General features: G+C 45.5%; 1 protein-coding gene across 2 annotated transcripts in view; it reads left to right on the forward strand.

Moving 5' to 3' along the window:
* The first annotated feature begins 7,118 nt into the window (after positions 1-7,118).
* The window catches only part of TTLL11 (tubulin tyrosine ligase like 11), a 254,643-nt gene continuing 246,401 nt past the window's right edge, over positions 7,119-15,360 (forward strand). For both annotated transcript variants that reach the window (XM_073599526.1, XM_073599527.1), the window contains exon 1: positions 7,119-8,197. In XM_073599526.1, the coding sequence (XP_073455627.1) occupies positions 7,286-8,197 (912 nt within the window). In that variant the 5' untranslated portion in view covers positions 7,119-7,285. The remainder of the gene's footprint in view (positions 8,198-15,360) is intronic.

Here is a 15,360-nt window from a genome sequence, read left to right on the forward strand (position 1 = left end):
ATATCCTGAGTGGCAACCCCCCTTGGATTGCCATCCATGCCAGATCTTTGTGCCTGTTGGTGAGTCTCTTTGAAGAAACATTCCTCCAGACCACTTTACAAGTGGCTGAAGGGAGGCCTGGAACAGTCTCAACAATGTCCGATGCTCTGATCAACTTGTGGATAGTTTTTGGCTTCCAAAAGTCGGGCTTCACTCCATGTAGCCCCAGCTCCTTAATAAACTTGAAGGTGTCCAAGTAGTACCAAGGGGTGTCCCAGTTGTAGGGGATGGAGCTGTCCCATTTGTCCCAGCCAAGGGTCCTCCATAGAGGCAGGAGGAAAAAACGGGACATAGAGTTACCACCAGAGTCCACAGTTCTGTCCACCAATGTCCTGCGGATGCAGTTACAAGCAAAGCACACCCTCAATAGTGTAGCGATGTCGGGCACGCCCTTACCGCCCTTGAGCGGTTCCTTGAACATAACCGCCCGCTTCACTCTGTCCATTTTGGAGCTCCAGATGAAGTGAAACACCGCCCTGGTGATGGCCTTACAGGTGTTAACCCGAGGGGGCCAGGCCTGGGCGAGGTACTGCAACACAGGGAGGATCTCGCTGCGGAGTACCAGTGTTTTCCCTTCGATGGTGAGTTCTCTGAGGCTCCAAAGTCCAAACTTCTGTCGCATCTTTGACAGTCTTTCTTCCCAGGACTTCAGGGCTGTGCCCTCAGCTCCAAACCAGACCCCAAGAATTTTGATGAAGTCCGTCTTGATGCTGAAAGGAATTGGTGCAGAAGAAGGCAGGAACCACTTTCCGAAGAGCATGACTTCTGACTTCCCGCAGTTGACCTTTGCCCCTGAAGCTTGGCCGAAGTCCTCACAGGTCTGGGCGAGTGTGTCGATGGAGCGCCGATCAGCACAGAACACCGTCACGTCGTCCATGTAGAGTGAGCACTTGACCTCCCATCTGTCCGGTCCTGGTGCGGTGATCCCTCTGATCTCTGGGTTCCGTCTGATGCTTCGGGCGAAGAGCTCTATACAACAAACAAAAAGCAAAGGTGAGAGAGGGCAGCCTTGTCTGACCCCAGACAAGATTGGAAAGGGGTCAGTTTTCCAGCCATTTACCAGCACCAAACTAGAAATGTCAGTGTACATTACATTTACATACGAACAAAACATTTCCCCAAGACCAAACCTGCGCAGAGCTCTGCACATATGTTGGACATATGTTCAATGTTGGAAACAGTTGCAACACTTGAGGGCCCACCCTGACCAGCTACCCCAGATCTCTCAGGAGGGGATGGCACTATAGAGGTTAGACTAGGGTCCTCAGAGCCTGAGGGAGACACCTTTGGGCCCTTTTTTGGGGTGTTTGCACCTTCCCTTCTGACCATAGTCCGATGCACAAATGCAGAGGTACTGCCAGAAAAAAAAATGCACCCACTGCTGAGCAAATAGTCCAGCAACTGCCACTGCTATTTAATGCTCAGCCTGATGCTTATTAAATGTGCCTTGGGAATGACTGTGTCACCACTAACATGCCACCATCTGCTCTTGTGTCCCTCCGTCAGCCTGCAGTCTGCAAATGGGGCTTTTTATTATGCACCCGCGCTGTGGATGTTGAGGCACGCCAACGCCGCGCTAAGCCATGCCCCCTCAGTCTTCCTACCGCTCCCCCCTCTTTTTTTAATAAAGATCATTTCCCGGCGCAAGTGGGCCTCCAATCTGACGGGATTGCATATATGGGGGCGAGTTGTCAAACAGTAGCCATTTTTGATTCATACTTTGAATGGTTTCTAGCGGTGTACCCCACTCATATTAAAAGTACCATTTCTTTATTTGCAGATAACACAAAGTTATGTAATAGAATAAAGTTCCTTCTAAATGTCTCTAGCTGACCTAAAAAATTATTGACCGAGTAACTATGTGGCGAATGAGGTTTGATGCTGGAAAAATGCACTTTGGGGTTAAACGCATGCATCATACAAGCCAGGGAGCAAAACTGGATAAATCAATACTGGACAAGGATCTGGGTGCCCTAGTAAATCAGTACCTGTCTGACCATTACTTTTAAAGCAGTATTAACCCCAAAACCCAAAATGTAATATATTGCAACTTACCAATCCGTTTTATTTTTTTAGGCTTTTTTCCCGCTGTTTTCACCTGGTGATCCAGCCAGTAACACAACTCCTGTATTATGCCGTGTACACACGGTTGGATTTTCCAACGGAAAAAGTGCAATAGGATTGTTTTGTCGGAAATTCCGATTGTGTCTGGGCTCCATCGGACTTTTTCCGACACACAAAGTTTGAGAGCAGGCTATAAAATTTTCTGACAACAAAATCCGATCGGTTAAATTCTAATCGTGTGTACACAAATCCGACGCACAAAGTGCCACGCATGCTTAGAATAAATGAAGAGACGAAAGTTATTGGCTACTGCCCCATTTATAGTCCCGACATACGCGTTTTACGTCACCGCGTTCAGAACGATCGGATTTTCCGACAACTTTGTGCAACCGTGTGTATGCAAGACAAGTTTGAGCCAACATCCGTCGGAAAAAATCCATGGATTTTGTTGTCGGAATGTCCGATCAATGTCCGGGGCAATGTGTACAGGGCATTAGAGTGCCCCCATTCTGGATGAAGGAGCACAGGGGCACCTTTGGATAGCAGCATTGTCATTCTGGGGGGAGGGAAGTGTTAGATGGACTAGCAGATTTACAGTAGATACACTAACAAATTGAAGCCAAACACCAGCTAATATTTAACCACTTCAATAGCAGGCACTTTACCCCCTTCCTAGCCAGGCCACACTAATAGAGCTTTCTTTTGGTAGTATTTAATCACCACTGGGGTTTTTATTTTTTGCTAAATACAAAAAAAAAATTACAAAAATTTTGAAAAAATAAATCAAATAAAAATTTCCAAATAAATAATCTTTAGTTTAGGAGATATTCACACTGGATGTAGCTGGTGACATCACTGGTGCATGTGCTCTGAAGATCCGGGTCTTTAGAGCTCCGCATCGGAGTCAAGTAAACTCGGTAGTGACGTAATTGCGGTTCCGGCCACTCACACAGCTGGGGCTCGTGAACCCAGGAGGAAGACAGGGGAAGATGGAAGTCCTGTGACTGGTGACAGTGCGCCGCTAGAGGGCTTCATTCTTAGGTAAGTATTACATTATGTGCAAGTATGCAATGCATACTAGCACATTATGCCATTGCCTTGCAGGGGATTTTTTTTTTTTTTTTTTACATGCTGTGGTTTACTATCGCTTTGACTGAACAAACTAAACCTAGAAACTGAACTGTACACAGCTGCTCCAGTTTTGGTAAATCCCTATGATTTGTGACCTTAGGCCCTGTTCACACCAGCACACCTTCCTGGTGCCTAAAAAATTGTCCCCTTTAAATCCTACCTAACCATTCACATCTCTGTGCTGTGTTTTTATACAGTGTGCTGCATTTTTGAAAAATCCTGCCTTCCGTTATACTAAACGGAAATGTACCAAAAATGCTCGCAAGTTTTCTTCAAGTGCGTTTTTTGAGTCAATTTTTTCCCAGGTGACGAGGGATGGAAATGTTTGGAAAATGCATTATATTAAATTTTGATGCAACACATTAAAGCGGGGTTCCACCCAAATTTTGAACAATATCTGTATGTATTCTCTTCCTTGCCTAGATGCTGACATGCCGTTTAAAAAAATTTAAATCGCTGTAATTACCTTTTATTTTTCTATTCTTCTTTGCACTTCCTGGTTCTCCTCCCGTGGGAGTAGGCGTGTTTCTAGCTTCTCCCAGACTCCTGGGAGCTAGTCTCAGGCTTCCCAGGATGCCACTGAGCATGTGCGGGAACGAGCGGTGAATGCCGGGAGCACAGCATTCACCACATCCAGGAAATAAATGCTTGTGGGCTTCAAATGCCCACAATGAAGATGGAAACCGCCTGCAGTGAATAATATAAGTTATTCTTTCCGATGAAATCTGACACTGGCGGACATATTACACACAATATGTGAGTATGTAATGCTGAGAAGAAAAGTTTGTGAATGAACTAAAAAAAAAAAAAAAACGATAGATAGGTGGACCCCCGCTTTAAAAACACAAGATGCGTTTTCAAAAATCGCATATCTCGTTTTCAAATGCCTCTGAGTAAATAGACCCTTAGACTTGGCCAAATAACACAATGCATGCTCCTAAATGATGGAGGGATTGATTCCCCCTTACAGGACTTGCTGTGTGTGGAGGAGAGCCATGGCACCCCAGAAGTGAGATTACTATGCTAGTTAGGGGTTCACTATGTGCAAGACACCACAAATATCTCAAAACTCTTGTCACCCCCCCCCCATCTTATACCATGTGCTCCTATTGCAGGTACTCTTAACAAGTGACAGCACACACACAATCTATGGAGGAGGAGCAGGGGTGAACTGACAACTCATGGGGTACCCAGGCAATATGAGATCATGGGGCACCTTGTGTCCCTGCCCACACTCAAGCCACACAAACCCCCACCTACATTGTCACACAATTTCTGGAGTAGCCTAAGGCCCCATTCACATCAGTGAGTCACACTTATGCATGTTTTTTCCGCACATCTGCATATTTCCCAACCGTCCTGGATTTCAAGTAAATCCCGATGTCCCGTGAATCTGTGCTCAATCCTGCAGTAGACCCCAGTGATGGAACAAGTTGCAGCTCTTGACTTCACTAATCAACCTGGCAGATGTGCGCTCCGCAATACAGCTGTCAAGACTGAGACTAAGACCCCTTTCACACTGGGGCGGTTTTCAGCCGCTTTAGCGCTAAGAATAGCCTCTGCTAAGCACCTGAAAACCGCCTCCCATTCATTCCAGCGTGACTTTTTACACTGGGGTGGTGCACTTGCGGGACGGGAAAAAAAGTTCTGCAAGAAGCATCTTTGGGGCGGGTTGGGAGTGCTGTATACAATGCTCCCAAAATGCCTCTGCCCATTGGAATGAAGAGGCTGTCCTTTTAAAGTACCTTGAAAACGCTGCAAAACGGGAGTTTGTAACCCCTTTTTTGGGGTTAAAAGCACCGCAAAAGCACCACTTAAACAGCCCTAAAGCACCGCTAAAACAAGCACTGTTTTGAACTCCGAGTGAACACAGTCTGGGACTGAACTCTCTCCTCTCTCTCTTCCTTCCATCCATATAACATAGAGATTGATCCTTCCTTCCTTCCACATAATATAGTGATCCTTCCTGCCTTCCATGTACCATAGTGATCCTTCCTTCCTGCATTCCATGTACCATAGTGATCCTTCCTTCCTCCTTTCCATGTACCATAGTGATCCTTCCTTCCTGGCTTTGATATACCATAGTGATCCTTTCTGCCTTCCATGTACCATAGTGATCCTTCCTGCCTTTCATGTACCATAGTGTTCCTTCCTGCCTTCCATACATAATAGTGATCCTTCCTTCCTTTCTTACACATACCATAGTGACCCCTCCTTCCTGCCTTCCATGTACCATAGTGGTCTTTCCTGCCTTACATATACCATAGTATTCCTTCCTGCCTTCCATGGACCATAGTGATCCTTCTTTCCCTCCTTCCATGGACCATAGTGATCCTTCCGTAGTGCTTTGCAAAGCGTCCCCATTCACTTGATAGGGTCGCCGTTGGTGGGTAGTAGTGCTCGCCAATGCGTCAGGGGATAACTCCTGCCGTAGCCATGAAGCAAAGCATTGTGGCTGCAGCATATGTACACTTCCAGCTGCTGCATCTGCAGGTAAAGGGGGAGCACTTGGAGAGGAGATAAAACTCTGTGGCCGAACCACGGTTTTGCCACCCCTACAACCACTAGAGTGAAGGAGCCCTAAGTGTTATGTTGCATATTTCTGACATTTGAGATAAGATTTCCTTCTGATGATCATTTCTTTAAGCAATGCTGCATTGTATACAGCAACTAGGCTCAGCTTCTTTTTAATCATCCCTCTTTAAGCCACTCCCACTGTTAGACACAATTTGATCATGACAATCATTTGCCACTCTGTGCTACATGTACCGCAGTACTTATTTTTCAGCTGCATCCCAGGATTCCTCAGGTCCTTTATAATCCTCTGTCTTTTTTAAGCTCTCTGTCGATTTTCAGTGTATACAAAACAATATGTATTGCAAGTTGTTCTTTTAAAAAAAAAGAGAAATATGGGAATTTTTTTTTTTTTTTGTGAATCATATTTAACTAGTTGGATGCAGCATTGCTCTGCCCCCCATCTAGGACGGGGTCCTAGATGGGAGTAAACCAGACGCAAGGTCGGGATCAGATAGGTGTCAAACAAGCGTAAGGAAGGCAATGGATCGAATCTCGTCCTACTTCCCGCCTAGAACTAGAACCACTGGCCTCACAGCATGGCTAGGTTCCAGTTTGCTCATTGGCGGTGTATGAGGTAAAACCAGAGTGATGGTGTCAGATTAGGCGACATGTCAGATTTTGTAACCAAAATCTTGCATTTCACACTTATTTTTACTATTAAACTGAATTTATATCATCAAATACAGTATTTAGAACTGTTTTGATCTTGATTTTAAAAGCAGCTGCAAGCATGCTGATCTCACACGTTTGCTGATGTGACAGAAAACTGCTGCTTTTAAAATTCAACATCAGAACTGTGTCACGGACTTGTAAATACCGTATTTCACAATATAAGCTCAATTTAGTGGTAAAAATAAGTGTGAAACGCAAGCCTTCAGTGGGTGTAAAAAGATGTCCGCTTGGCGACTTCAGACTGTAGGCTTACTGTGGCTGAGTGCGGGGTGTACCAAGATGGCCGTGACGGAACGTCACTTCCGTTACAAGTTTTAATCACCTAATGGAACAACGCCCCTGCCCATAGGATCCCCCACTGGCCCGAATAGTCAGTCCGCCCCTGAGCTGAATACGGTACATGAGATGAAAACGTCCGAGTGACATTTCTGCACAGTGCAGGTGCCTGAAGCCGCAGAACTCCACAACACAGAGGACATGTGACACTGTACTCCCACCCCGCCCATTGTGCACCGCCTACTACCGCCCTGATCCTAGCATTCTGTGTCTCTTGTCCCGCCTCCTAATCCTTGTGTGCCGCCCACTCCCGCCCCTCAATGTTAATGCTTGTGTCCCTCTCGGGCCTCCGTACACCAAGGGAGGACGTCAGTCATTTGTCACATATAGCCCCTGGCCCCGCCTCCCGCACAGGATCTCTGAGCTCTTCTGACCCCGCCCGGTTGCCGTATGGTTGCGCTGCCAACCAGCCCAAAACAATCCAGCATGATAGGGGCGGGGCCTACGAGAGATTGACAGACCGGCCATGAGGGGGTCTAGGGGGCCACCGAGGGCGGGGGACCCCAGAGGGGTGGATAATGGAGCAGAAGGTGATAGTGGATTATCACACTGTACGGGGAACAGAGGGGCAGGGCACACACGACCGGAGGGGAGCAGTGAAGATGTTGGGGGGTCAGGGTGTGCAGGATATGAGGGGACAGCACAGCTGGTATTAGGGGGGTCTGGAAGAGCAGATACTGGGGTGGCACAATGGGGAGTGAGCACAGGATTAGAGGATGGGGAGATGGGGGTATCAGGAGGTGGCAGAATAGTGTGTCAAGAAATGGGGGAACCTGCAGAGGCAGATGGGGGAACAGTACATCCAGGAATGGGGGTATCTGAAGGGGAAGATGGGGGAACAGTATGTCCAGGAATGGGGGTATCTGAAGGGGAAGATGGGGGAACAGTATGTCCAGGAATGGGGGTATCTGAAGGGGAAGATGGGGGAACAGTACATCCAGGAATGGGGATATCTGAAGGGGAAGATGGGGGAACAGTACATCCAGGAATGGGGGTATCTGAAGGGGAAGATGGGGAAACAGTATGTCCAGAGCTGGTGGTATTGGGGCAGGAAAGGAATAGGACAACTGAGAAATCTGCCCAAGGTGATCTGGGGGTCCGCAGTAAAAGGAGAGGGGTGTTTGGAGAGAAGGGGGGACTGACAAGGCACACAGTGGCTGTGGATTCCTCAGGCAGCCGCCAGGTGGTCACCAGTGGAAGATCGGAGCAGAAGGGTTCAGCCAGTAAAGGTGAGAGAGCTCAGAGGAAGGAGAAGAGGAGCTCCCAAAAGAAGGCAGAATCCAAGGTTCAGAGGAGAGCGGTGACTGTGGACAGCTCCAAGGCCAAAACATCACTAGAGGCTCTGAGGATCAGCATTAAACAACTGGGCTGGAAGGAGGTGAGAACAAACCTTCTAAGGCCTCATGTACACTGCTGCTGCTAAATGGACGTTTAGGAGCAGTTGGGCATTTTTTTCAACTGCTCCTGAACTCTCCTCTATGTTATCTTATCAGTACATGTATACAGGGTTGTTTATAGTAGTTTCTAGGCAGTTGAGTTTAGAGGCCTTTTTGGAAAGCAAAAAAATGAGTTCAGACGCTGACTTTAAAGGTATTTCAAGCGCCAAACGCTTCTAAACTTGGTAACTCGCGTTTAGCTGCGTTTCGTTTACAGGTTTTTTCATCGTTGGCTATTTTGAAAAAAATGTAAAAAAACGCTTCTAAACTCAAACGAGGCAAAACGCTGCTGAACGCGGCATGTAAACGCGGCAAAATGAACGTTTTAAACGTGGGTTAATGTCAAGTTAAATTGTTCAGAAGCGGTTGTAAAAACGTCCCATGTACATTAAGCCTTACAATTCCTTTGCTACAGGTCACCCACCAGTGCAGTGTGTGTTGATATTTTCCAGTTTGGTCTGCTTACACTCACGTGAACCTCAGTGCAGTGTACTGATATTACAGCACTACCCTGGTGTAGTGTACTGATATTACAGGTCCACCTCGGTGCAGCGTACTGATATTACAGGACCACCTCGGTGCAGCGTACTGATATTACAGGTCCACCTCGGTGCAGTGTACTGATATTACAGGTCCACCTCGGTGCAGTGTACTGATATTACAGGTCCAACTTAGTGCAGCGTACTGATATTACAGGACCACCTCGGTGCAGCGTACTGATATTACAGGACCACCTCGGTGCAGCATACTGATATTACAGGACCACCTCGGTGCAGCGTACTGATATTACAGAGGTCCACCTCTGTGCAGCGTACTGATATTACAGGTCCACCTCGGTGCAGCGCACTGATATTACAGGACCACCTTGGTGCAGCGTACTGATATTACAGGTCCACCTCGGTGCAGCGTACTGATATTACAGGTCCACCTCGGTGCAGCGTACTGATATTACAGGACCACCTCGGTGCAGCGTACTGATATTACAGGTCCACCTCGGTGCAGCGTACTGATATTACAGGTCCACCTCGGTGCAGCGTACTGATATTACAGGTCCACCTCGGTGCAGCGTACTGATATTACAGGACCACCTCGGTGCAGCGTACTGATATTACAGGTCCACCTCGGTGCAGCGTACTGATATTACAGGTCCACCTCGGTGCAGCGTACTGATATTACAGGTCCACCTTGGTGCAGCGTACTGATATTACAGGTCCACCTCGGTGCTGCGTACTGATATTACAGGTCCACCTCGGTGCTGCGTACTGATATTACAGGACTACCTTTGTGCAGCGTACTGATATTACAGGACCACCTCGGTGCAGCGTACTGATATTACAGGTCCACCTCGGTGCAGCGTACTGATATTACAGGACCACCTCGGTGCAGCGTGCTGATATTACATTACCACCTCGGTGCAGCGTGCTGATATTACATTACCACCTCGGTGCAGCGTGCTGATATTACAGGACCACCTAGGTGCAGTGTACTGATATTACAGGTCCACCTCGGTGCTGCGCACTAATATTACAGGTCCACATCAGTGCAGCGTACTGATATTACAGGTCCACCTCGGTGCAGCGTACTGATATTACAGGTCCACCTCGGTGCAGCGTACTGATATTACAGGTCCACCTCGGTGCAGCGTACTGATAATACAGGTCCACCTCGGTGCAGCGTACTGATATTACAGGTCCACCTCGGTGCAGGTTACCCTCCAGGATTTTTGGATGATGCTACAGGTCACCCTCCAGTCCATTCAGGTGATGTTAGAGGTTTAGGCTGATGATGCTTCAGGCATACGCTGTGTGCACAATTATAAGGCCCCTTTCACACTGGGGCGGTAGGGGGCGCCAGCGGTAAAACAGCGCTATATTTAGCGCTGTTTTACCGTGGTATTCTGCCGCTAGCGGTGCGGTTTTAACCCCCCGCTGGCGGGCGAAAAAGGGTTAAAACCCCTCGTATAGCGCGGCTATAGCCGCGGTATTACCGCGGTATAGCCGCGTTGTCCCATTGATTTCAATGGGCAGGAGCGGTGAATACACCGCTCCTTCACCGCTCCAAAGAACCGGCTGACAGGAGATTTTTTCTTCTCCTGCCAGCGCACCGCTTCAGTGTGAAAGCCCTCGGGCTTTCACACTGAACAAACAGCGGAGGCTGTTTAGGGGCGGTTTGCAGGCGCTATTTTTAGCGCAATAACGCCTGCAAACCGCCCCAGTGTGAAAGGGGTCTTAGGCAAGTTTTATTTTTGAGGACAATCCAAAATGTTGATAAACCTCAAACCTGAATATTTAAAATAGTAAAAGTAAGGTTTTAGCTTTCTTAGGAGAATATCTATGTGTAAAAATAAAAATAAATCAGCGCGAGATGGTAAAAAATAATAAGGGCAGCAGCTGAACACCAGGGTCAAATTTCAAATCCCTCAATAAACACAACAAAACAGAAAGTGCAGCGCTAATAAATAAATGGGATGAGAGGACTATAAGCACAATACATTCCACCACAGTGTGTATGTGAACAGTCCAAATATTCGGTCCACAATGATCTTCAAAATGTGGAAAAATGCATGCTTTATAAAAGCGGTGATTTCAGGAGCCCACCACCACGGTACCAATTGGCCTCTCACCTGATGTAATGGACCCTTAGATTTTAGAGGGTCATAAACGCCTTTGTCATAAACCAATGGATATGCAGCACATCAATCAGGGACCAGGTATAGGAACTCCAATACGACCATCTGATGTAATGGACCCTTAGATTATGAAGGGTCACAAACGCCTTAATCATAAACCAATGGATATGCAGCACATCAATCAAGGACCAGGTACAGGAACTCCAATACTCCGATTCGACCATATAAGATATAAATGGCAAAAATATAGTGCTCTCCGTTTGATAAAAAACGTTATTTTAAGAAGTAAAATCGAAACACTCACATGTATATTGCTTGATACAAGCAGAACGAAAGATCCACCGATCCTTCACACAGTTTGGCACGGTTTAGCAGATGCGCAGTGGCCGCGGGTGACGTCACGACGTTCCTCGTTCTGGACGCGTTGCGTCCCAGTGGGCGGGGACTTCATCAGCAGATGAGGGACGTCGTGGGCACCCGCGTTATATACTAGGTACGTCGCCTAGGCAACAGTACACTAAGCGTAGAAGACCTTAGAATCACCCGGAAGTCAATCCGGATGTGACTCTTAAGTGAGGATAAATGAGTGAACGGAACTGTCACAAATATACATCTGCAAAAAGGATCGATCCTGAATGAGGCAAATACACTAATCCCAAACAGGGGTGTGTACAAGCCAAAGGGATAAAACATCAAAGTATATTTCCATATAATGTAAAATTAATTTAAATAGTGTAAATTACACAACAATTAATTAAAATAAAAATAAAAATGTGAGTCATCCGCGGCCACTGTCATCCGCCAAAGTACATAAAGATTCATATAAAAGGTCAGATGCATAAAAAATCAGATGCATAAAAAATCAAATCGAAGACACCTAACGATCTGAAATAAAGCAATTCGTGTCAAAATCCACGTTTAACCCTTCAGGGCAAAGAGCCCTGGTTTCAAAGATCCAATACGATTCTCTTTTACTCAATTGCCTTATGAAATTCCCCCCTCTCCAGTGTCTCGTGACCCTTTCTATACCCCAAAAACGTAAACTTTTGGGATTTTGATGGTGGTGTAATTTGAAGTGTCTAGAGACATTGTGGGTTTTCAGGCCTTTTTTAATGTTATTAACATGCTCAGCGAGCCTCACATGAAGGGGTCTAGATGTCCTTCCAATATACTGGAGCCCGCATCCGCACTCCAGCATATACACGACCCCCACCGTTTCACAGGTGATAAGCTGTTTAATTTCATACTCCTTACCCGTAACGGAGGCTAAGAATTTTTTCCTTTTCTTTATACTCCCCTTGGCATGTTTACACGGGATGCATTTACCGCATGCGTAAAAGCCACTCAGAAAGGAAAATAACCTATCCGACGAAGGTACAGGGGGGTTCAAAACACTAGGGGCCAGTCGGTCTCTCAATGATGGAGCCTTCTTGTAAATAAACTGAGGCCGATCGGGAAGCACTGGGCCTAAGACTTTATCCTGTTTCAAAATGGGCCAGTTCTTGAGTACTATTTTCTCAAATGTGCGATACTGCACATTGTAATCAAGCACCATTTTGAAATTTTGATTATTTCCGCCAGTCTCCCTGACAGTATCAGAGACCAAAGTACTTCTATCGAGACCTTTAACACGAATGATCTCCTCCTCAATTTTGGAGCGATCGTATCCTTTTTGTTCAAACCTGGTTGTGAGAATATGTGATTGTGTCATAAAATCCTCATCAGAGGTGCAATTTCTACGCAACGCTCGCTGAGCTTGTTAATAACATTAAAAAAGGCCTGAAAACCCACAATGTCTCTAGACACTTCAAATTACACCACCATCAAAATCCCAAAAGTTTACGTTTTTGGGGTATAGAAAGGGTCACGAGACACTGGAGAGGGGGGAATTTCATAAGGCAATCGAGTAAAAGAGAATCGTATTGGATCTTTGAAACCAGGGCTCTTTGCCCTGAAGGGTTAAACGTGGATTTTGACACGAATTGCTTTATTTCAGATCGTTAGGTGTCTTCGATTTGATTTTTTATGCATCTGATTTTTTATGCATCTGACCTTTTATATGAATCTTTATGTACTTTGGCGGATGACAGTGGCCGCGGATGACTCACATTTTTATTTTTATTTTAATTAATTGTTGTGTAATTTACACTATTTAAATTAATTTTACATTATATGGAAATATACTTTGATGTTTTATCCCTTTGGCTTGTACACACCCCTGTTTGGGATTAGTGTATTTGCCTCGTTCAGGATCGATCCTTTTTGCAGATGTATATTTGTGACAGTTCCGTTCACTCATTTATCCTCACTTAAGAGTCACATCCGGATTGACTTCCGGGTGAGTCTGAGGTCTTCTACGCTTAGTGTACTGTTGCCTAGGCGACGTACCTAGTATATAACGCGGGTGCCCACGACGTCCCTCATCTGCTGATGAAGTCCCCGCCCACTGGGACGCAACGCGTCCAGAACGAGGAACGTCGTGACGTCACCCGCGGCCACTGCGCATCTGCTAAACCATGCCACAAACTGTGTGAAGGATCGGTGGATCTTTCGTTCTGCTTGTATCAAGCAATATACATGTGAGTGTTTCGATTTTACTTCTTAAAATAAAGTTTTTTATCAAACGGAGAGCACTATATTTTTGCCATTTATATCATATATGGTCGAATCGGAGTATTGGAGTTCCTGTACCTGGTCCTTGATTGATGTGCTGCATATCCATTGGTTTATGATTAAGGCGTTTGTGACCCTTCATAATCTAAGGGTCCATTACATCAGATGGTCGTATTGGAGTTCCTATACCTGGTCCCTGATTGATGTGCTGCATATCCATTGGTTTATGACAAAGGCGTTTATGACCCTCTATAATCTAAGGGTCCATTACATCAGGTGAGAGGCCAATTGGTACCGTGGTGGTGGGCTCCTGAAATCACCGCTTTTATAAAGCATGCATTTTTCCACATTTTGAAGCATTGTGGACCGAATATTTGGACTGTTCACATACACACTGTGGTGGAATGTATTGTGCTTATAGTCCTCTCATCCCATTTATTTATTAGCGCTGCACTTTCTGTTTTGTAATATCTATGTGTACACAATTATTGGGCAACTATTGTTATGCAACTACATGAAAAATGAACATTTTCCTATCTCACTCGGTAATCTTTATCTGTTAAAGTGAGAATAATAAACAACTCAACATTTACAAGTAAACATTTCTGATGTTTAATAAAAAAAACAATCAGTGGCCAATATAACCACTGAAATAAATCTACAATTTAAATAAATTCTAAACAAAATAATATCCAAAGGTGATTACGGATACCGTTTATTTATTCCATATATGTATTAATTTGTCTATTCCTATAGTTAGCTAGTCTAATAAAACTCTGGTGGTTACTGTTGATAGCACAATAATATAAGGTTAGCTATGAAAACAAACACACTGCTTAGTAACAACGTCTTATTTATTTCCCAAGAAAATAGGAAAACGCTAACATGAAAATACTAAAGAAAGATATTGCAAAGCATATAGCAACAGAACATATAATACAAGAACATCAAAGATACTTATCACACGGTCTCCTCGGCTGGGCTCTAGATGATAGAGAGAGAGCCATGAGGCTCAAAATGGTAGAGAGGGAGCTCTTTGACTCATTAAGCCCTTTTATACTTCAATCATACACCATCCAAACCCAACCCCATTGCTATCCCACCTAGACTTTTGACGAATCACAGTATTTATGGGGCAGTCCTCCTCAATATATTATATTACTGTCCGTCCTGCTGTATTGGCCTCTAGGAGCAGCGTTGTCCATGTATCATGTCTGTGTATCTTCAATGACTTTTGATCCTTTGATCTTTGTAGCAGGACATTCATCAATCATCTTGTCAGCTATGGTCCTTTTGAAGCTGGCTTGCAGAGGGCTAATCAAGGATTTCTATGTTATCACACCATACGACCAGGAGCCAATCTTTTGTTCAGCCTTGATGGAGGCCTGATCTCTGAATATTCTGATATTTTACAAAGCTTTGATATGCATTCCAACTTGGTTGTATCAACCAGAAAGAAACTCCAGAACTATGATATTAAACCATGTTGCCTTCCAACCAAAACCGCTTTGCGCCTAAAGGGCGCATATCACCCTTCTTCAGACACAGCTCCTATGGAACAGTCCATACCTGTCTTAACGCGTTGCGCTTCCCAGCATGTGTTTCAGAACCAGTTCCTATGGAACAGTCCATGACCGTCTTCACGTGTTGCGTTTCCCAACATATACTTCAGAAACAGCTCCTATGGAACAGTCCATAACAGTCCTAACGTGTTGTGCTTCCCAACATGTGCCGCTTTGTCCACTGAGTGACACACCACCATCGTTCTTCAGCGACAGCTTCCACGTCACCATTCTGTGTCTTCTCCTTTCTGGTATCTTCACAACGGGGTGCATTACAGGCAAGGGGTGTCCATTCACTCAC

This window comes from Aquarana catesbeiana, linkage group LG09, assembly GCF_042186555.1.
Source record: "Aquarana catesbeiana isolate 2022-GZ linkage group LG09, ASM4218655v1, whole genome shotgun sequence".
Taxonomy (NCBI): Eukaryota; Metazoa; Chordata; class Amphibia; order Anura; family Ranidae; genus Aquarana; species Aquarana catesbeiana.